General features: G+C 42.6%; 1 protein-coding gene across 1 annotated transcript; it reads left to right on the forward strand.

Moving 5' to 3' along the window:
- The first annotated feature begins 22,933 nt into the window (after positions 1-22,933).
- On the forward strand, positions 22,934-24,496 carry LOC115106220 (probable vesicular acetylcholine transporter-A). Its single transcript, XM_029628782.2, has one exon. The coding sequence runs from the start codon at positions 22,934-22,936 to the stop codon at positions 24,494-24,496; it is 1,563 nt and encodes a 520-aa protein (XP_029484642.1).
- Positions 24,497-24,726: the final 230 nt, after the last annotated feature.

Here is a 24,726-nt window from a genome sequence, read left to right on the forward strand (position 1 = left end):
TGTCAATTGGTATCAGTTTGGTGTCAGAATGACATCTAATTGACTGATGGACACTGACTTGCTAGTTGACTTTTGTCCATTTGCAATATGTTTAAACGGAGTGGGACCATCACCAAAATGGCATTCTGAAATCAACACAAAAAATGGCATCACCATAGTCTCCAGACTGTGCCGAGTTCAACGAGACGCCCCGCTTGACCGTAGCTCGCTCTGAGTGCAGCGACCTTGAAAAAAAGAAGGCCCAAAATTAAGCCTGGCCCTCAATGTCATTTGCTTTTGGGTGACAGTGAGATAACCGTTAGGGTGAGAAGCACAATTCGACCTCAGGTACGTTCCTAAGGTCCTCCCGATCCGTGCAAGCCTAAACTCGACCGTGTGGCATTAACCCTTAACAGTTAAAAGAAGGTGTTTACTTCAAACAGTTTGCATTGACTTCTCTCCCCGTAGGAATACATTGCCTGCACCTCTAAATTCAACCTGAAGCCTATGTGGGTTATGAATGCCTTATGAACCTGTCTTCTATGACAGTCCATCAGACCACTATGAGGTCTACCTGTGTCAATTCTTGCTTCCTGAAGCAACCGGAAGTGGTTAAAATCTCCCTAAAAGTGTTTTGAAACATAACCTGTCATTATGAAAATTACTGTATTCAAACCTGTGTAGATCAGTCAATTCTTAACTTAAAGACTTAAAACTCAGGATTCTGTAAGTGGCTATCTCAATCAAGACATGTGATTACGTATAGCTTCCTGTGGCAACCGGAAGTGCCTTTAATTGGGTCACACTGTCTGTTTTGAAGGGTTAAAAAAGTTACATATTTTTAAAACTTCATATGTGTGACTAGGTAACCTTCCTGAACTGTAAATCAGTCATTTCTCCCAACAGATGTCAAAGAAAAGCTCTCAAACACACACAGCAAGGATGGAGTGAAAAAGTTTGGTGCTTAAAGACACAGAGAGCAGGCAATAGCAATACCATAATCTCTAGGCCGTGCAGAGTTCAACGAGATATCCCGCTTGACCGTAGCTCGCTCGTTCTAAGCGCAGCGACCATTAGAAAAGTAGGCCCAAAATGAAGACTGCCCCACAACGTCATTTGCTTTTGGGTGACAGCGGCGGATTCGTTAGGTTTAGAAGGACAATTCAACCACAGGAATATTCCTAAGGTCCTCCCGATCTGTGCAAGCCTAACCTTGACCGTGTGGCATTAACCCTTAATAGTTAAAAGAAGGTGTTTACTTCAAAGAGTTTGCATTGACTTCTCTCCCCATAGGAATACATTGCCTGCACCCCTAAATTCAACCTGAAGCATATATGGGTTATGAATGCCGTATGAACCTGTCTTCGGTAACAGTCCATCAGGCCACTATGAGGTCTACCTGTGTTGATTCTAAGCTTCCTGGGCCAACCGAAAGTGGTTAAAATCGCCCTAAAAGTGTATATCCATACCCTGCCTGCAGTTTGATAGACATAGTGCATTCAACCCTCTGTAAATCAGTCAGTTCTTAACGTAAAGACTTAGAACTCAGGATTCTGTAAAAGCATACCCCAATGAGGATATGTGTTGACTTATAGCTTCCTGTGCCAACCGGAAGTGCCATAATTGGTGTCTCAGGGGCTGTTTCGAAGGGTTAAAAAAGTCAGGTCTTTCCAAAGCTTCATATGTGTGATTAGGCAACCCCCTGAACTGTAAATCAGTAATTTTTCCCATAAAATTTCAAAGGAAAACTAAATCACACACACACACAGCTTGGAAGGAGGGACCCATTGGGGTGCGTAGAGACATACACTACCTGCATTAGTTAACCTTGTTGGAACTTTTAACCTGTTAAGACTCTAGGGGCAGTATTTCATTTTTGGATAAAAAGACGTGCCCGTTTTAAGCGCAATATTTTGTCACGAAAAGATGCTCGACTATGCATGGAATTGATAGCTTTGGAAAGAAAACACTCTGACGTTTCCAGAACTGCAAAGATTTTCACTGTGAGTGCCCTAAGAACAAAACCTTCAGGCAAAACCAAGATGTTTCAGCAACCAGGAAATGAACAGGATTTCCGAAGCTACATTTTCCATGATCTCCTTATATGGCTGTGAATGCGCCAGGAATGAGCCTGCACTTTCTGTCGTTTCCCCAAGGTGTCTGCAGCATTGTGACGTATTTGCAGGCATATCATTGGAAGATTGACCATAAGAGACTACAATTACCAAGTGTCCCGCACGGTGTCCTGCGTGGAAATTGGTGCGCAAAACTCAGCTACTGGTATTTTTCCATGCGATTCTGAGAACAAAGCAAGCTTCCAGGAACGGCATTTCAATGAAGAGATATATGACAAAACACCTTGAGGATTGATTCAAACAACGTTTGCCATGTTTCAGTCGATATTATGGAGTTAATTCGGAAAAAGTTTGACGTGTAGGTGACTGAATTTTCGGTTAGTTTCGGTAGCCAAATGCATAGTAACAAACGGAACGATGTGTCCTACACAAAGAATCTTTCAGGAAAAACTGGACATCTGCTATGTAACTGAGAGTCTCCTCATTGAAACATCTGAAGTTCTTCAAAGGTAAATTATTTTATTTGATTCCTTTGCTGGTTTTTGTGAATATGTTGCGTGCTAAATGCTAACGCTAAATGCTAAGCTAGCTATCAACACTCTTACACAAATGATTGATTTTCTCTGGTTCAAAAGCATATTTTGAAAATCTGAGATGACAGGATTGTTAAGAAAAGGATAAGCTTGAGAGCAGGCATATTTATTTCATTTCATTTGCGATTTTTAGAAATCGCTAACGTTGCGTTATGGTAATGAGCTTGAGGCTGTAGTCAGGCACCCGCATGCGGGGGGCGTACTATGAAGTTAAAGAACCGTCAGACCTAGAGTTCCGAAACTTTAGAATCCGGGCATGGAACCCCGCAGATCCCCTACGACTGGAATACCGACATAATCTGCCCGAGGATTCAGGCGCGATGCCCGCTGAAGGCCCATTATGCTAACCAGCTAGGCCTGCTTAGCTACCTAGAGCTACTTGGAACCCTACTAATTCCACGACCGGTCTATCGACGTCACCGCATGAAGAGGCATAAACAGACTTAACCCCATCGCGATGTCCCCCAAAGGCTAACTTTCTAGCCCTTGCTATCTGCTTCCTTGCTAACTCGGCCTGCTAACTGCTAGCCTGCCCCGGTCTACTAACTGCTAGCTTGTTTAGCCCCGGTCTGCTAACTGCTACCTTGTCTAGCCCCGGCCTACTAACTGTTAGCTTGTTAGCACAGCCCTGCTAACTGTTTGAATCGCTGTGTCCCCAGCCAGCCCAACCAGTCACTGGACCCATATTTATTTTCAATCTCTTTTCGATTTTTTATTCGATTATACCTTCTGGTAACCTGCCTCACCCAATGTGATACGGAATCGCTGTTATTTTTAATTTTAGAACACATTCAAGAACCTCCAGAAGCTAACCAGCTAACTAGTTACAAGCTATTTAGTCATTGTTAGCCACTGCTAGCGGCTTTTACCTTCTGCACAGCCAGCCCTGTTTTTTTAGCCTGGATAATACTCGCCAGTCTACCAGTATCGAACTGTCTCTCCACAACAACACCGGATTCCTGCCGTAATCCCTGGACCACTACTTCTGATCTTCACAGCTAGCTTGCACCCAGTACCGAAGCTATCCCTGAGGCGTCCCTCCCGCCCTACTCAGCTGTTCACCCGAACCACACTCATACACGCCTAGAGCCTAATACTCCACCAGATCCTTGCTGTAAACTCTGGACATTGGCTAACGCCACTGCCACGAAGCTAGCACCAGTTAGCCGTGAGCCAGGCACATCTCCCTGCTAGCAGGCACATCTACCTGCCAACCCTGAGCAGACCCCCCCCTACCACCCCCGGGCTACTAACTTTAAACGCTGTGTCGCTAGCGTAGTGGCGGCTTCCCTGTCCCATCTACTGCTGCCCCCTGGACACTGTGATCACTTAGCTACATAGCTGATGCCTGCTGGACACTGTGATCACTTGGCTACATAGCCGATGACTGCTGGACTACAAACATTCTGTTTGTTTATGTTTTTATCTGTCGGCCCCAGCCGCAAACTCAGGCTCTGTTTGTAGTTAATCCGACCCTCTCTGCCTAGTCAACGCCATTTTACCGGCTGTTGTTGTGCTAACTGATTAGCTGTTGTTGTCTTACCTGTTGTTTTAGCTAGCTCTCCCAATCAACACCTGCGATTACTGTATGCCTCGCTGTATGTCTCTCTCAAATGTCAATATGCCTTGTATACTGTTGTTCAGGTTAGATATCATTGTTTTAGTTTACAATGGAGTCCCTAGTTCCACTCTTCATACCTCTGATACCTCCTTTGTCCCACCTCCCACACATGCGGTGACCTCACCCATTACAACCAGCATGTCCAGAGATACAACCTCTCTTATCATCACCCAGTGCCTGGGCTTACCTCCGCTGTACCATACCCCTGTCTGCGAATTATGCCCTGAATATATTCTACCATACCCAGAAATCTGCTCCTTTTATTCTTTGTCCCCAACGCTCTAGGCGACCAGTTTTGATAGGCTTTAGCGGCACCCTCATACTACTCCTCCTCTGTTCCGCGGGTGATATGGAGGTAAACCCAGGCCCTGCATGTCCCCAGGCACCCTCATTTGTTGACTTCTGTGATCGGAAAAGCCTTGGTTTCATGCATGTCAACATCAGAAGCCTCCTCCCTAAGTTTGTTTTACTCACTGCTTTAGCACACTCTGCTAACCCTGATGTCCTTGCCGTGTCTGAATCCTTGCTTAGGAAGGCCATCAAAATATCTGAGATTTCCATACCCAACTATAACATTTTCCGTCAAGATAGAACTGCCAAAGTAATGTCATATACTTTCCAGGTCCAAACCCAAACAGTTCGAACTACTAATTTTAAAAATCACTCTCTCCAGAAATAAGTCTCTCACTGTTGCTGCCTGCTACCTACCAACCCCCCTCAGCTCCCAGCTGTGCCCTGGACACCATTTGTGAATTGATCGCCCCCCATCTAGCTTCAGAGTTTGTTCTGTTAGGTGACCTAAACTGGGATGGGTGTCAGTCCTACAATCTAAGCTAGATGCCCTCAATCTCACACAAATCATCAAGGAACCCACCAGGTACAACCCTAAATCTGTAAACAAGGGCACCCTCATAGATGTTATCCTGACCAACTGGCCCTCCAAATACACCTCCGCTGTCTTCATACAGGATCTCAGTGATCACTGCCTCATTGCCTGTATCCTCTACGGGTCCGCAGTCAAACGACCATCACTCATCACGTTCAAACGCTCCCTAAAACACTTCTGCGAGCAGGCCTTTCTAATCGACCTGGCCCGAGTATCCTGGAAGGATATTGACCTCATCCCGTCAGTTGAGGATGCCTGGTCATTCTTTAAAAGTAACTTCCTCGCCATTTTAGATAATCATGCTCCGTTCAAAAAATGCCGAACTAAGAACAGATATAGCCCTCGGTTCACTCCAGACCTGACTGCCCTCGACCAGCACAAAAACGCTCAAGGTACTAAACGATATCATAACCGCCATCGATAAAAGACAGTACTGTGCAGCCGTCTTCATCGACCTGGCCAAGGCTTTCGACTCTGTCAATCACCATATTCTTACCGGCAGACTCAGTAGCCTCGGTTTTTCTAATGACTGCCCTTGCCTGGTTCACCAACTACTTTGCAGACAGAGTTCAGTGTGTCAAATCTGAGGGCATGTTGTCCGGTCCTCTGGCAGTCTCTGGCGGTGCCACAGGGTTCAATTCTCAGGCAGACTCTTTTCTCTGTATATATCAATGATGTTGCTCTTGCTGCGGGCGTTTCCTTGATCCACCTCTACGCAGACGACACCATTCTGTATACTTCTGGCCCTTCCTTGGACATCTATCTAACCTCCAAACGAGCTTCAATGCCATACAACACTCCTTCCGTGGCCTCCAACTGCTCTTAAACGCTAGTGAAACTAAATGCATGCTTTTCAACCGTTCGCTGCCTGCACCCGCACGCCCAACTAGCATCACCACCCTGGATGGTTCCGACCTAGAATATGTGGACATCTATAAGTACCTAGGTGTCTGGCTAGACTGTAAACTCTCCTTCCAGACTCATATCAAACATCTCCAATCTAAAATCAAGTCTAGAGTCGGCTTTCTATTCCGCAACAAAGCCTCCTTCACTCACGCCGCCAAACTTACCCTAGTAAAACTGACTATCCTACCGATCCTCGACTTCGGCGATGTCATCCACAAAATAGCTTCCAATACTCTACTCAGCAAACTGGATGCAGGTTATCACAGTGCCATCATTTTTGTTACTAAAGCACCTTATACCACCCACCACTGCAACCTGTATGCTCTAGTCGGCTGGCCCTCGCTACATATTCGTCGCCAGACCCACTGGCTCCAGGTCATCTACAAGTCCATGCTAGGTAAAGCTCCGCCTTATCTCAGTTCACTGGTCACGATGGCAACACCCACCCGTAGCACGCGCTCCAGCAGGTGTATCTCACTGATCATTCCTAAAGCCAACACCCCATTTGGACGCCTTTCCTTCCAGTTCTCTGCTGCCTGTGACTGGAACGAATTGCAAAAATCGCTGAAGTTGGAGACTTTTATCTCCCTCACCAACTTCAAACATCTGCTATCTGAGCAGCTAACCGATCGCTGCAGCTGTACATAGTCTATCGGTAAATAGCCCACCCAATTTTACCTACCTCATCCCCATACTGTTTATATTTATTTACTTTCTGCTCTTTTGCACACCAGTATCTCTACCTGTACATGACCATCTGATAATTTATCACTCCAGTGTTAATCTGCAAAATTGTAATTATTCGCCTACCTCCTCATGCCTTTTGCACACAATGTATATAGACTCTTTTTTTCTTTTTTTCTACTGTGTTATTGACTTGTTAATAGTTTACTCCATGTGTAACTCTGTGTTGTTGTCTGTTTACAGTGCTATGCTTTATCTTGGCCAGGTCGCAGTTGTACATGAGAACTTGTTCTCAACTAGCCTACCTGGTTAAATAAAGGTGAAATAAAAAATAAAATAAAAAATAAAAATGGAGAACAGCGGAAATGCTACGGGTGAGTAAAGGCCCTATTTGTCAATTAACTTTTAATTAAACGCTAGCAAATATTGAATGTTGTTAGTTATGATGCAATAAGGGCCACTCGAGTGGCGCAGCTGTCTAAGACACTGATCAGTGCTGTGTTGCATTTGGCTGCGACCGGGAGACCAATGAGGCGGCGCACAATTGGCCCAGCGGTGTCCGGGTTAGGGGAGGGTTTGGCCGGCTGGGATGTCTTTGTTCTATCGCGCTCTAGCGACTCCTTGTGGAGGCCAGGCGCATGCACGCTGGCGTCGGTCACCAGCTGTACGGTGTTACCTCCGACACATTTGTGCTGCTGGCTTCCGGGTTAAGCGGGCAGTGTGTCAAGAAGCAATACGGTTTGGCGGGGTCCTGTTTCGGAGGACGCATGGTTCTCGACCTTCGCCTCTCCTGAGTCCGCACGGGAGTTGCAGCGATGGGACAAGACTGTACTAACCCATTGGATATCACGAAAAAGGGGTATTACATGTTTTTAAATAACTAATGCAACATTCAAAGTGTTGGTCCCATGTTTCATGAGATTAAGCCTGATGAATTTACTGTGTTAAATGAGGCCTCACCTCCTGGTTACACTAGTGACCATATCCCCCGTGCATCCCGCAAAGGCGGAGGTTTTGCTAACATTTACAATAGCAAATTTCAATTTACAAAAAAAAATGAAGTTTTCGTCTTTTGAGCTTTGAGTCATGAAATCTATGCAGCCTACTCAATCACTGTTTTATAGCTAATGTTTTCAGGCTCCTGGGCCATATGCAGCGTTCCTCATTGAGTTCCCTGAATTCCTATCGGACCTTAATAATATTAGATAATATTCACATTTTTGGTGACTTTAATATTCACATGGAAAAGTCCACAGACCCACTCCAAAAGGCTTTCGGAGCCATCATCGACTCAGTGGGTTTTGTCCAACATGTCTCTGGACCTACTCACTGTCACAGAATAAATGTTGTGGATCTTAACCTCTGGAAACTAGGGGCACTATTTTTATTTTTGGAAAAATAACGTTCCCAAAGTAAACGGCCTATTTCTCAGGACCAGATGCTAGAATATGCATATAATTGACAGCTTAGGATAGAAAACACTCTAAAATTTCCAAAACTGTCAAAATATTCTCTGTGAGTACAACAGAACTGATATTGCAGGCGAAACCCTCAATTGTCCCGGTTGATATAGTATCGAAAAGATATTTGAAAAACACCTTGAGGATTGATTATAAAAAACGTTTGCCATGTTTCTGTTGATATTATGGATATAATTTTGATATATAATTTTTCGGCGTTGTCTGCGTTTTTTTCGGCGTATGTGGATTTCTCCACATAACGTGACCAACAAACGGAGGTATTTTGGGTATAAAAATAATCTTTATGGAACAAAAGGAACATTTGCTGTCTAACTGGGAGTCTCGTCAGTGAAAACATCCGAAGATCATCAAAGGTAAATGGTTAATTTGATAGCTTTTCTGATTTTCGTGACCAAGCTTCCTGCTGCTAGCTGGACATAATCCTTTGCTAGGCTATCGATAAACTTACACAAACGCTTGTCTTGGCTGTAAAGCATAATTTCAAAATCTGAGATGACAGGGTGATTAACAAAAGGCTAATCTGTGTTTCGCTATATTTCACTTGTGATTTCATGAATATGAATATTTTCTAGTAATATTTTTTGACCGTTGCGCTATGCTAATTAGTGTAGTTGATGACAATTCTCCTGGATCCGGGATGGGTAGATCCAAGAGGTTAATGTTTTTCCTCATAATCCTGGACTATCGGACCACCATTTTATTACGTTTGCAATTGCAACAAATAATCTGCTCAGACCCCAACCAAGGAACATCAAAAGCCGTGCTACAAATTCACAGACAACACAAAGATTCCTTGATGCCCTTCCAGACTCCCTCTGCCTACCCAAGGACACCAGAGGACAAGAATCAGTTAACCTGTCACATTCTGACCTTAGTTCCTTTGTTATGTCTTTATTTTTGTTTGGTCAGGGCATGAGTTGGGGTGGGTAGTCTATGTTCTTTTTTCTATGTTGTGTTTATGTGTTTGGCCTGGTATGGTTCTCAATCAGAGGCAGGTGTCATTCGTTGTTTCTGATTGAGCATCATACTTAGGTAGCCTTTTCCCACCTGTGTTTTGTGGGTGATTATTTTTCCGTGTCAGTGTTTGTTCCACACGGGACTGTGTCGGTTTTCATTTTTTTCTCTTGTTCCTTTTGTTTTCTGTGTCCAGTGATATTTCATTAAAATATATCATGAACACATACCACTCTGCGCTTTGGTCCTCCTCTCCTTCCACCGAAGACAACCGTTACATAACCACCTAACTGAGGAACTCAATTTAACCTTGTGCAATACCTTAGGTGCAGTTGCACCCCTAAAAACTAAAAACATTTCTCATAAGAAACTAGCTCTCTGGTATACCGAAAATACCCGAGCTCTGAAGCAAGCTTCCAGAAAATTGGAACGGATATGGCGTCACACCAAACTGGAAGTCTTCCGACTAGCTTGGAAAGACAGTACCGTGCAGTATCGAAGAGCCCTCACTGCTGCTCGATCATCCTATTTTTCCATCTTAATTGAGGAAAATAAGAACAACCCGAAATCTTTTTGATACTGTCGCAAAGCTAACTAAAAAGCAGCATTCCCCAAGTGAGGATGGCTTTCACTTCAGCAGTAATAAATTCATGAACTTCTTTGAGGAAAAGATCATGATTATTAGAAAGCAAATTACGGACTCCTCTTTAAATCTGAGTATTCCTTCAAACTCAGTTGTTCTGAGTCTGGAAAACTCTGCTAGGACCTAGGATCAAGAGAGACACTCAAGTGTTTTAGTACTATATCTCTTGACACAATGATGAAAATAAGCATGGCCTCTAAACCTTCAAGCTGCATACTGGACCCTATTCCAACTAAACTACTGAAAGAGCTGCTTCCTGTGCTTGGCCCTCCTATGTTGAACATAATAAACGGATCTCTATCCACCCGGATGTGTACCAAAATAAAGCCTTTCTTGAAAAAGCCAAACCTTGACCGAGAAAATATAAAAAACTATCGGCCGATATCGAATCTTCCATTCCTCTCAATTCATTTTGAAAAGGCTGTTGCCTTGCAACTCACTGTCTTCCTGAAGACCAACAATGTATAGAAAATGCTTCAGTCTGGTTTTAGACCCCATCATAGCACTGAGACTGCACTTGTGAAGGTGGTAAATTACCTTTTAATGGCATCAGACCGAGGCTCTGCATCTGTCCTCGTGCTCCTAAATCTTAGCGCTGCTTTTGATACCATCGATCACCACATTCTTTTGGAGAGATTGGAAACCCAAATTGGTCTACACGGACAAGTTCTGGCCTGGTTTAGAACTTATCTGTCGGAAAGATATCAGTTTGTCTCTGTGAATGGTTTGTCCTCTGACAAATCAACTGTAAATTTCGGTGTTCCTCAAGGTTCCGTTTTAGGACCACTATTATTTTCACTATATATTTTACCTCTTGGGGATGTCATTCGAAAACATTTTACATTTACATTTAAGTCATTTAGCAGACGCTCTTATCCAGAGCGACTTACAAATTGGTGCATTCATAATGTTAACTTTCATAAGTAATGTTAACATAATGTTAACTTTCACTGCTATGCGGATGACACACAGCTGTACATTTCAATTAAACATGGTGAAGCCCCAAAATTGCCCTCGCTGGAAGTGGATGGCTGCAAACTTTCTACTTTTTCGGACAAAACAGAGATGCTTGTTAAAGGTCCCAAGAAACAAAGAGATCTTCTGTTGAATCTGACAATTTATCTTAATGGTTGTACAGTCGTCTCAAATGAAACTGTGAAGGACCTCGGCGTTACTCTGGACCCTGATCTCTCTTTTGACGAACATATCAAGACTGTTTCAAGGACAGCTTTTTTCCATCTACGTGACATTGCAAAAATCAGAAACTTTCTGTCCAAAAATGATGCAGAAAAATGAATCCATGCTTTTGTTACTTCTAGGTTAGACTACTGCAATGCTCTACTTTCCGGCTACCCGTATAAAGCACTAAATAAACTTCAGTTAGTGCTAAATACGGCTGCTAGAATCCTGACTAGAACCAAAAACAATTATCATATTACTCCAGTGCTAGCCTCCCTACACTGGCTTCCTGTTAAGGCCAGGGCTGATTTCAAGGTTTTACTGCTAACCTACAAAGCATTACATGGGCTTGCTCCTACCTATCTCTCTGATTTGGTCCTGCCGTACATACCTACAAGTACGCTACGGCCACAAGACGCAGGCCTAATTGTCCCTATAATTTCTAAGCAAACAGCTGGAGACCGTGCTTTCTCCTATAGAGCTCCATTTTTTATGGAATGGTCTGCCTACCCATGTGAGAGACGCAGACTCTGTCTCAACCTTCAAGTCTTTACTGAAGACTCATCTCTTCAGTGGATCATATGATTGAGTGTAGTCTTGCCCAGGAGTGTGAAGGTGAACGGAAAGGCTCTGAAGCAACGAACCGCCCTTGCTGTCTCTGCCTGGCCGGTTCCCCTCTTTCCACTGGGATTCTCTGCCTCTAACCCTATTACAGGGGCTGAATCACTGGCTTACTGGTGCTCTTTCATGCCGTCCCTAGGAGGGGTGTGTCACTTGAGTGGGTTGAGTCACTGATGTGATCTTCCTGTCTGGGTTGGCGCCCCTCCCCTTGGGTTGTGCCATGGTGGAGATCTTTGTGGGCTATACTCTACCTTGTCTCAGGATGGTAAGTTGGTGGTTGAAGATATCCCTCTAGTGGTGTGGGGGCTGTGCTTTGGCAAAGTGGGTGGGGTTATATCCTTCCTGTTTGGCCCTGTCCGGGGGTATCATCGGATGGGACCACACTGTCTCCTGACCCCTCCTGTCTCAGCCTCCAGTATTTATGCTGCAGTAGTTTATGTGTCGGGGTGCTAGGGTCAGTTTGTTATATCTGGAGTACTTCTCCTGTCTTATCCGGTGTACTGTGTGAATTTAAGTATGCTCTCACTAATTCTCTCTTTCTTTCTCTCTCTCTGAGTACCTGAGCCCTAGGACCATGCCTCAGGACTACCTGGCATGAGGACCTTACTACTCCACCTGACTGTGCTGCTGCTCCAGTTTCAACTGTTCAGCACCTGAGGTGCTGACTTGCTGCACCCTCGACAACTGCTGTGATTATTATTATTTGTCCATGCTGGTCATTTATGAACATTTGAACATCTTGGCCATGTTCTGTTATAATCTCCACCCGGCACAGCCAGAAGAGGATTGGCCACTCCTCATAGCCTGGTTCCTCTCTAGGTTTCTTCCTAGGTTTTGGCCCTTACTAGGGAGTTTTTCCTAGCCACCGTGCTTCTACACCTGCATCGCTTGCTGTTTGGGGATTTAGGCTGGGTTTCTGTACAGCACTTTGATGTACAAAGGGCTATATAAATACATTTGATTTGATAATGCATGTTAGAACCAGGTATAAACGGAGCTAAATAGAGGTAGGAAGGGCTCAAGGAAAGGGTGTGAGTATGTGAGTGAGACAGCAGGTGAGTGAGCAGTGTTACGTGTATGTGTGAGTGTGTGAAACAGAAGAGGTGTGTGTGAGAATAGTGGAGCGGGAGGTAAGGGTTGGCCATGGTGAAGAGGTGTGTTTTAAGGCGGGACTGAAGGATGATGATGGACTCAGTCACGGACGGCTGGAGGGAGGGAGTTCTAGAGCCTAGGAGCAACCCTGGAGAAGGCCCTGTCACTGAAACTCTGGACCTTGGACCTGGGGGTGAAAAGGTGGCTAACTGTGGTTGAGCAGAGAGAGCATGACGGCTGATAGGAGAAAGGAAAGTCAGAGAGGTGGGTATAGCAAGGTGGGGGAGAGCTTTTTAGGTCAGGAGGATCTTTTAATTAATGTGGTGGGAGACAGGGAGCCAGTGGAGTTCACAGAGGATGGGGGTGATATGCTGCCAGTATTTAGTGTGGGTTAGAAGATGGGCTGCTGAGTTTAGAACCATTTTGAGCTTAACGAGGGAGTTTCTGTTAGTGCCGGGGAGTAGGGAGTTGCAATAGTCTATTCGAGAGAAGATGAAAGCATGGATGAGAGTTTCGGCCCGGCAGGACAGGAGAGGGAGGGGCTGACTTTAGCGAATTAGCGTATGTGGACAAAAAAAAAATACAGTCTGACGGATGTGGTGGTTGAGGGATAGGGTATTAAGGTAGACAAACATACATATTTCTGTCCAAATACCTTTCACAATTGTCTCATACAACCTTTTGATTGCTGCCATTGTGAGGTCTGATTCATCATACCACTGAGGACAACATTTTATCCTTCTTCCTCTTGCTGAGGAGTAGAAGGGGGTACACTCCTAAAAGGATTCATCCCCTTGGCATTTTTCCTTTTTTGTTGCATTACAACCTGTAATTTAAATGGATTTTTATTTGGATTTAATGTAATGGACATACACAAAGAAATGCCATATTGGTGAAGTGAAATGAAAAAGAGGAACTTCTTTCAAAAAAAAAAAAAAAAAAACCCCTTTGCAATGAAACCATTAAATAAGATCTGGTGCAAAATGCCTACCTGTTGAATATCCTCTTGTCTGCAGCAAATATATGTTTTAAAGAGCATTGGTTAAATGAGGACATTCATACTATAAGAGTGTATTGGGAGATTAAAAGAAATGCATTTATAACCCATAAAATAAATCTGAAGAGAGATGTAGGCTATGTATGTAGGCAGGGTAGCCTAGTGGTTAGAGTGTTGGACTAGTAACCGGAAGGTTGCAAGTTCAAATCCCCGAGCTGACAAGGTACAAATCTGTCGTTCTGCCCCTGAACAGGCAGTGAACCCACTGCTCCTAGGCCGTTATTGAAAATAAGAATTTGTTCTTAACTGACTTGCCAAGTTAAATAAAGGTAAAATAAATTAACATTGGAACCACTCCTTGAAAATAACCACTCCTTGAAAATATTATTATTAAACCAAACATTTGTTGGTATCTCATACGACCAGAACGTTAATAATAATAATCACCATACTTACTTCACAAACAATAATTATACTAGACTTCACAGACACACAGTAGGCTTCTGACACTCACTCCGCGGTGATCGTGAATGGGTATGTGGGCTGGACACGCCACGACCCAGACCCTACTGTTGTCTATTACACATTCTAATGCCTCGTTCAGGTGCTTATCGGAGTTCTCAGAAATTCCTAGTTCCTGACTGGGAAGTTTCACTTGTAAATCCTATTTGGAGTGTCATTCAAGTGGGAAACTAGAAAATTATGTTGACAATCTTATTGGTTTAAGAATTGTTGCGACTTCAAAAGCACTTGAACACAATCATGTCGGAGTTACAACTTCCCATTTCCCAAGAAAATGTGAAGCCAGCATAATACAGCATTCAATTTCTAATCGGTACTAGGAAACTTGCTAACTGGTTGAACGCGTTACAGAAGCCTAAGTATATAACATGATTGACATGACCGTAATATTCGCCATGGAAAGGCCTTGGAAGCGCCATAAGTGCAAGCAAACATAATTCATTATTTTACATTCACCTGTATGTAATATATCTAATATGTAATAAATGCATTATGAACATTTTTGTAATTTAGGCTCCACGAAATATGAAATAAGTTATGAAGAAAATTTGTACTGTTGCCTAAACAAGAAAAGGGCCTTTCTGATTACAAGTACACCAATATCCCAAAGTATTAAGTGAAATCAAGCATAGAAAACAGCATTTGCATTAATAAAACCATTTTTCCAACAAATTTATTTGCATGTAAATGTGCGTCTTTTCTCACAAATTCTCTTCAGCAAGTCTAAAACAGTACATATAGGCATACAACTACACATTTTAAAACAGTGTTAAATAAAGACAACATTTATCTATATTCATAAAGTTGAATTAGCCATAAAGAAGAACAAAAATTAAATGTAGGCTATCACGTCTATGGTTGTTGCAAAGGCGTGTGTGCAGCCTACTGGTTAAATATGTCTTTTCACCAGAATTAAGTAGCACATAAATGTGTCTTTTCTCATGAATTAAGCCACACACAAACGCATGAAATTTGGTGAAATGCATTATGTACATATATGCACGAATTGAATGTGCGATTGTGTTTATAATAACTTATAATAAGACAGGCTTACAGTATATGTTATGTCTTTCAGTGTATAAACATCAACACACTAATAATGGCTGGTATTTCGTCAAGATTTTGAGATGATTATTATGCATTTAAGTCTGTTATAATGTATCTCAAAGATTTAAAAATCTGCCATTTGTTAAAAACAAAACAAATATTCACACAATACCCATGTCTGAGGTGCCTCAGCATCATTATGCAGTTAATCATTTTGCCACTAGATGTCTCCAACACTCTTTCTCTGAGTGTACCACAAACAGCAGTGGACATAGCAGCCTACACAACTTTGCCAAAGGATGGCAGCATCACCCTTCCACTAAATTTGGTGCTGTGTACTGTGCATTCGGAAAGTATTCAGACACCTTGACTTTTTACACATTTTGTTACGATACAGACTTATTCTAAAATGTATTAAATATTTTTTTCCCTCATCAATCTACACACAACACCCCATAATGCCAAAGAGAAAACAGGTTTTAGTTCTTTGTTTCTGGCCATTTTGAGCCTGTAATCGAACCCACAAATGCTGAATCCAGATACTCAACTAGTCTAAAGAAGGACAGTTTTATTGCTACTTTAATCAGGACAACAGTTTTCAACTGTGCTAACATACTTGCAAAAGGGTTTTCTAATGATCAATTAGCCTTTTAAAATACTACACTTGGATTAGCTAACACAATGTGCCATTGGGACACAGGAGTGATGGTTGCTGGTAATGGGCCTATGTAGATATTCCTTTAAAAAATCTGCCGTTTCCAGCTCCAGTAGTCACTTACTACAATAACAATGTCTATACTGTATTTCTAATCATTTTGATGTTATTTTAAATGGACAAACTTTTTTCAGACCATGTTAATTAACCATGACTATCAAGAAATTGATATTACATCTCCCATTTCACATGTTTCTTCTTTTGCAGTTTGCAGCAGTATTGATAGACGTGTCAACATGACAAATGCATTCGAGTTTTGAACAGCTGTCCCCATAGGAGAACCCTTTTTGGTTCCAGGTAGAACCCTCTGTGAAAAGGGTTCTACCTGGAACCTAAATGGGTTATACCTGGAACCAAAAAGGGTTCTTCAAACGGTTCTCCGATGGGGACAGCCGAAGATCCCTTATTGGTTCTAGAAAGCACCTGTTTTTCTAAGAGTGTATGCCTTTAGGGGTGGGGGTTGGGAATGCAGTTGTGTTTTCAATCGCTACATGAATATTGAAATATGGGTTATGCATATTAATAAGTTGTCAGTCTTTCTTGCTATTTTTTTCTTGTAGTAAAACTTGTTTTTGTAGTTCAAGCACTACCAATACTTCAATAGAATAGAGAACCATTACATATAGGCCTATGTCTTTTCTTGCTGATTTTTCAAACAGTAAAACTGTAAAGGAGAGAATGTTCAAAGAGTATGCTGGCCTCAATCTTTGACAAGTAAGATGTCAAGTTCCAGTTATAATTTTGGCAAATCATGTTCAATACTGTTTGTGTGTGTGGTTTCTGAAAGTACAGAATGAAGAGTAATTGTTAGTAATAACAATACCAGGATATACAGTAGCAATAAAACAATATTACAACAAAGTAAGATACCACTGCTATAAATATAAGTTTCATTGACAAAATCACAATTATGAATGATATGTTACCCGATTCAGGAAACTAGGTGTATGTCGCCAGTCACGACTTCACAGTAGAGCCGTTTGAATGTAAAATATATTATTTTTAACAAAGTGGTTTTTTTTTTGCTGAAATGCCTGTGAACTTTCATGTGCCTTAATAAAACTTTTATGCTATCTGTAAATACGAATAAAGTTGTTAAATTACGAGCCTAGTTGGTTTAGCCAAAGAAAAAGACAGGGACCTTCCCGCTAGCCATGATTGGCTGAGATAATGAGTGAGCTGGACATGCTGAGAGATGAGGTTCAGATTGGTTGCGGTGTAGCACGTGTCTATAACATGAGCTGGTCGTTATGCATAGATAATCCTTTCTATTGCAGTTTTTAAAGATATAATGTTAGCCATGGAGAACTGCAAATATGTTGCTACTGCTGTCAATAACATTGTTGCCCTGAATCAATAAAGGTCAGTGGGAAAAGGTTGTGATGGACTCTTTACTGGAGGACTATCGTGCCATGCTGACTCTCTCTGACTCTGAAAATGAATCAGGTGATGACGAAATCCCTGATTTAAGTAAAAATATTTTCATTGAAGAAGACGTTGAGTCTTCTGATGACACTGATGGGGAAGAAATGGCAATCCATTTTTCTGTTTCGTTTTGTTTTGTCTCATTACACACACACCTGTTTTACTCTCCCTCATTACATTCCCTATTTAGCCATCTGACATACATTTCTGTTCTGTCCGTGATTGTTTATGTCGTTAGTGGTTGTGTTGTGTTAGAGTTTTGTTGTATGTTCCATTTTGGAGTTTTGCTTTATTCTTTGAGTAAACTCAGTTGGATTACTCCATACCTGTGTCCTGCGCCTGACTCCGCTTTCACTCTGCACCCAATCGCTGACAAGATGTTTGAACTAAGTACACATACAGTTGAAGTCGGAAGTTTAAATACACCTTAGCCAAATACTTTTAAACTCAGTTTTCACAATTCCTAACATTTAATCCTAGTAAAAATTCACTGTCTTAGGTCGGTTAGGATCACCAATTTATTTTAGGAATGTGAAATGTCAGAATAATAGTAGAGGGAATGATTTCTTTCAGCTTTTATTTCTTTCATCACATTCCCAGTGGGTCAGAAGTTTACGCACATGCAATTAGTATTTGGTAGCATTGCCTTTAAATTGTTTAACTTGGGTCAAGCATTTTGGGAAACCTTCCATAAGCTTACCACAATAAGTTGGGGGAATTTTGTCCCATTCCTCCTGATAGCTGGTGAAACTGAGTCAGGTTTGTAGGCCTCCTTGCTCACACACGTCTATTCAGTTCTGCCGACACATTTTCTATAGGACTGAGGTCAGGGAATGGTGATGGCCATTTCAATACCTTGACTTTGTTGCTATTAAGCCATTTTGACACAACTTTGGAAGTATGCTCGGGGTCATTGTCCATTTGGAAGACCCATTTGCGACCAAGCCTTAACTTCGTGACTGATGTCTTGAGATGTTGCTTCAATATATCCACATAATTTTCCTCGCTCATGATGCCATCTATTTTGTGAAGTGCACCAGTACTTCCTACAGTAAAGCACCCCCACAACATGATGCTGCCACCCCCGTGCTTCACGGTTGGGATGGTGTTCTTCGGCTTGCATACCTCCCTCTTTTTCCTCCAAACGTAACGATGGTCATTATGGCCAAACAATTTCATCAGACCAGAAGACATTTCTCCAAAAAGTACGATCTTTGTCCCCATGTGCAGTTGCAAACCGTAGTCTGGCTTTTTTTATGGCGGTTTTGGAGCAGTGGCTTCTTCCTTACTGTGGGGCCTTTCAGGTCATGTCGATATACATGTAGGATTCGTTTTACTGTGGATATAGATACTTTTGTACCTGTTTCCTCCAGCATCTTCACAAGGTCCTTTGCTGTTGTTCTGGGATTAATTTTCACTTTTCACACCAAAGTAGGTTAATCTCTAGGAGACAGAACACGCCTCCTTCCTGAGCGGTATGATGGCTGCGTGGTCCCATGGTGTTTATTATTGTACTATTGTTTGTACAGATGAGCATGGTACCTTCAGGTGTTTGGAAATTGTTCCCAATGATGAACCAGACTTGTGGAGGTCTAGAATTTCTTTCTCTGAGGTCTTGGCTGATATCTTTTGATTTTCCCATGATGTCAAGCAAAGAGGCACTGGGTTTGAATGTAGGTCTTGACATATATGCACAGGTACACCTCCAATTGACTCAAATTATGTCAATTAGCTTTTTAGAATCTTCTAAAGCCATGGCATAATTTTCTGGAATTTTCCAAGCTGTTTAAAGGCATGGCCAACTTAGTGTATGTAAACTTCTGACCCACTGGAATTGTGATACAGTGAATTATATGTGAAATAATCTGTCTGTAAATAATTGTTACAAAGAATACTTGTGTCATGCACGAAGTAGATGTCCTAACTGACTTGCCAAAACTATAGTTTGTTAACAAGAAATTTGTGGAGTGGTTGAAAAATTTGTTTTAATAACTCCAACCTAAGTGTATGTAAACTTCCGGTCAAGTGGCCACCAAATCAATAGGTTTCTTCCACTTGGGGTCTTGATTGTGGACAACACATTTTATGGCAATCCAGCCATTACTTTGAGATATATCTTGTTCACAGTCTGTTCTCAGTCTTGTTCTCAACCTGTGGGCATAATGTGTGTAGTGATCCAATATCCATAGCCATGCCATTTAACAGTTATCACTGGCCCTTGCTCAGCCTTACTAACCAAGAGCCCAGTGCCAAGCGTTCTTGCTAGCAAAGCTAACAATCAAGTCTTTGAAGTCCAGCTTTCTAGCACACTGACTTTCAATGGACAGCAGGGCAATACTGCAAAGCCTGTCCTGGGACATAGTGGACCTCAAATAGTTTTTTTATCAGTTGTAGCTTACTGAAAGCTCTCTCGACCACCAGCAAAAGTCACAGGCAGTGTGCAAAATATACGTAAAACAATGCACACTTCTCCAAAAATGCTTTTCAGCTGCATCTTACAAATTGCATTCAGGAGACCAAGAGGGAACAGGTTAGGGGGGAAAGTGGGAGCATATACAGTGTTCTGGTGTCTTACTTCACTTTGAAACTCAGGTATAAGATCTCTGGAATAGTTCATTACCAGTGGTTGGCACACAGAAGGGACTTTATCCTCACTAATCTGCCTTTTACAATTTTTGCAGTGGTGTGGAACCTAGTGTCCAAGTCACTTATGATGTTGTCCAAAGCAGTAAAAAACACTGTTCTGAAACACCGTTGCTGCACTGTCCTGAGCTGTCTTTTCTTGAGAGGTCTCATCATGGAATCTCTTCCTTTTCCTCTGGTGGCTGTGATCCTTGCTAAATTGAGCTGCAACATCCATTTGCGTCGCAATCAGTGTTGCCCCAGACAGGAGAGTCTCCCATCCATCTCTAAGAGCTTGCATATTTTCCTTTAAGGCTCTGATATTGGCTGCATCTGTGTCAAGTGAGATTTTTCCTGACTGGAGAATCACATTCCTGTCCTCAATGCATTGCAGTACCTGCAATTATGCCAATTGACATGTCATTCAACACAATGCTGCTCACCTCCTTCTTCAGTTGGGAGTAGGGCTGGTTCAGGGGTATGGGGATGGGGAGACAGGGCGCTGAGCCTGAAGTTGCATCTGTTGGGCCTGGCACCGGGCAGGGGAAGGGACAACTGATTTAGTATGAATAGCTTGCTAAAAGTTTGCCTGCATTGATTAATAAATGTCAGCTAAAAAAGGAGCGAAATGTAAATATTCAGAATCTTCTGTGAAGATATTAAGTAACTAATGTTAAACACGGAACCCAAACCAGCTGCACGCGTGCGCCATCGTGCATAAATGTATTTTGTCCCCCACACCAAATGTGATCATGACACGCAGGTTAAAATATCAAAACAAACTCTGAACCAATTACATTAATTTGGGGACAGGTCAAAAAGCATGAAACATTTATAGCAATTGCCTAGCTACCTTGCACTTGCTAGCTAATTTGTCCTATTTAGCTAGCTTGCTGTTGCTAGCTAATTTGTCCTGGGATATAAACATTAAGTTGTTATTTAACCTGAAATGCACAAGATCCTCTACTTCGACAATTAATCCACACATATAAGGGTCAACCAAATCGTTTCTAGTCATCTCTCCTCCTTCTAGGCTTTTTCTTCTCTTGACTTTATATTGCGATTGGCAACTTTCATAAATTAGGTGCATTACTGCCACTGACCTCGTTCGTCTTTCAGTCACCCACGTGGGTATAACCAATGAGGAGATGACACGTGGGTACCTGCCTCTATAATCCAATGAGTAGATTGGAGAGGAAGGACTTGCAGCGCGATCTGCGTCACAAATAGAACTGACTTCTATTTTAGACCTTGGCAATGCAGACGCTCATTGGCCGGGCAAGCAGTGTCTTATTAAGCAATAACTTAATAATATAGTTTTCTACATTTATTTTGCAGTGTTCGGGCAAGCGAAGCAAGTGGTGTAGTCAGCCTGTTAGGGGAGCAAAAGTATCCTATTTCACTATGGACTAAGCTCACAGGTTAGTTTTATTATTGCATTGTAAATAAAATACTATATTAATTACGATAGGTTAATCAGGTTAATTAGGTTAGGCAGCAAACAAACAAAAAAATACGTTTTTGATGAGCAGAGCAGCCTGGGGCTCAGCGTTGGAATATTCATTGTAATGTGTAGTGCAGCCTAGTTTTGTTTACACCATTCCAGCAGCTATCTTAGAATTATAACTTTGCTCTGTGCTTCCCCGAGCATGCACTTCGTAGCCTATATAATAGCCTATAGCCTAAATAGCCTCATCTCTGATTCTCCGCTGGGAGCGCAATATCAAGTGCGCTTATGGGCTATCTAGTGTGGTCTCGATCAAACGATTCATAGCCTATAGGCTACGAAGAGCCTGTCATTTCGGTAATTTGTGTGCTATTTAAAAATATTCTGCTAATATGTAAAATTACTTAAAATTGCATTTTTTAAAATTAAAGTATTTTTTTCTCGGACCTGTATAAATGATAAATGCATGCAATACTTTTACTATGAAGGATATCTTTCCACCTCTACTCCCTTCCACGGTGTCCTGTGTCCAGCGAAAGCCCGCAGCCCTGTGCACTATTAGTATTTTTGCATTGCCATGTAATGCTTACAGGACAAAGACCCGTTTCTAAAACTGCATATCAAAGGCTCTGGTCTGTCCTAGAAGTGACGGTATTTGATAAGCATGTTCTCTTCTATCCACTTTGTTTTAATTATTATTTTGGGTATAGGGGAGGGTTACTTTTTTCAAGCGTTCCGGTAAAATATATTTTTTCTGAAGAGTCCATTTTCATTTCAGAGAGGTCCGATTTTCTCTATGTAACCCATATTATAAATAATGTTCACTCCCTTATTGGAATTCCAATTATTGGGTAAAGACGTCATGTGCTTAAAATGGCAAACGTTTCACTTTTAAAACATTAGGGTACTTTTCAATTAATCGATTATTTTTTGTCATATGAAAGTTAGAAATGTTAACCAAACAGTGGATATTGTATTGAACATACATTGCATAAAATACATACAGTACATCAAAGGTCACTTGGAAACAAATATAGCCCACATCTAAAAAGATAACTCCTTGTTAAAATATTGTCCATTGTTTAGCTCTCCTGACTTTTTGAAACCGTCCATACAATTCATATTATACAAGCACACACTGTCCTTTGATTGAAGGGTGGGCCTATATCAAACCAAGATTATTTTTCCGTGAAGTAACTGGTTGCAGGTCACGAGAGAGGAAATACGAGCGCAATGACGGACTGTGCCACCAGGGAAAGGTAAAGACCGGAAAGCTGGACATATGTTTAGACTGCTGCTGAATAAGTAAATTGAATGAGTGAACCTGACAAGACCAAAACACATGAACACAGAGTTCCTGAACTGAGACGCGCACATTTCAGTCGGTGGAAAGAGTTTATTTTTCGTTTTGGAAGAGAGAAGCCAGCAGAAAACGTAAAGAATCATGGATACAAAGGGAATCACAGAGGACCACGGAGCCGCCCACGGAGCCGGGGATCTAGCGCAATCTGCTGCTATGAAACTGTCTGAGATAGGCGAAAGAACTAAACAACTAGGTACTAAATTCAAAGAGCCTGAGCGACAGAGACGGATTATTCTAGTGATTGTCTGTGTAGCACTTCTATTAGATAACATGCTTTACATGGTAATTGTGCCGATCATACCAGACTATTTGGCAGAATTACAAAGTGAGGCAGATCACGCTTCGTTTAATGCACGAGTCATAAACGCCGGGAATTCCTCGAATCATACTATCTTTAAAGCCACCAAAGGCAACTTCGACCTGCAGATTGGTGTACTTTTTGCGTCCAAAGCCATATTGCAGCTTTTGGTCAATCCGTTGACCGGGACGTTCATTGACCGGGTCGGTTATGACCTTCCTCTGTTCATCGGACTCATCATCATGTTTTTTTCCACATGTCTATTCGCCTTGGCCGATAATTACGTGTCTCTGTTCGCGGCGAGGAGCTTGCAGGGCTTAGGTTCAGCGTTCGCAGATACATCAGGCATCGCCATGATAGCGGATAAGTACACGGAGGAGGCGGAGAGGAGCAGAGCCCTGGGTATCGCCCTGGCATTCATCTCTTTCGGCAGCTTAGTGGCGCCTCCCTTCGGGGGCATCCTGTACGAATTCTGTGGGAAACGGGTGCCCTTCATTGTGCTGGCCTGCATCTGTTTCACGGACGGCATGCTGTGCCTGACGGTGTTAAAGCCCTTCTCCAGAGGGGAGAGAGAGAACATGCCCGTGGGCACCCCCATCTACAAACTGATGATCGACCCCTACATAGCTGTGGTGGCGGGTGCCCTGACCACCTGTAACATCCCGCTGGCCTTCCTGGAGCCCACCATCGCAAACTGGATGGAAGAAACCATGCACTCTTCCCAATGGGAGATCGGCCTTGCCTGGCTTCCCGCGTTCTTCCCGCATGTCCTGGGTGTGTACATCACCGTCAAACTCGCGGCTAAGTACCCACACCTGCAGTGGTTCTACGGGGCCCTGGGCATGGTGATAATCGGCGCCAGTTCGTGCACCGTGCCAGCCTGTAAGACCTTCGGCCAGCTGATGGGTCCACTGTGTGGCATCTGTTTTGGCATCGCCCTGGTGGACACGGCGCTACTGCCTACACTCGCTTTCCTGGTGGACGTGCGGCATGTGTCGGTGTACGGCAGTGTGTACGCCATCGCGGACATCTCCTACTGCGTGGCATACGCCCTGGGCCCTGTGGTGGCCGGACAGATAGTCCACGACCTGGGCTTCATTCAGCTCAACCTGGGCATGGGCCTCGCCAACGTGCTTTACGCACCAGCGCTCCTCTTACTAAAGAACGTGTGCCAAATGAAACCTTCAAACTCGGAGAGAGGCATGCTACTGGAGGAAGGCCCCACGGGTCTCTACGACACAATAAAAACTCAGGAACGCGAGAGGAAGAGGAAGGGGTTAAGTAATGTTGTTGATGAGAATGGCATAGACAAGTATTCTGAAGAGGAGTCATTTGAGTATGCGTAAACTGTAAAAAAAATAATATATATATATATATATATATATATAAAACAAATATGTAAGTGCCCATAAAGCGATGAAGCTATACTCTGTGTCATACTCATTTGACGCAACCATTTGCATAATTTAATTAGGAAAGAAGATAACTCCAGAAGAATCTCCTGTCTTCCAATTCAATCGGACAATGTCACCTGAAGAAGCATTCACAGTAGATTGCGCTAGGGTGATATTTGTTC

This window comes from Oncorhynchus nerka, linkage group LG23, assembly GCF_034236695.1.
Source record: "Oncorhynchus nerka isolate Pitt River linkage group LG23, Oner_Uvic_2.0, whole genome shotgun sequence".
In the NCBI taxonomy this organism is placed as follows: Eukaryota; Metazoa; Chordata; class Actinopteri; order Salmoniformes; family Salmonidae; genus Oncorhynchus; species Oncorhynchus nerka.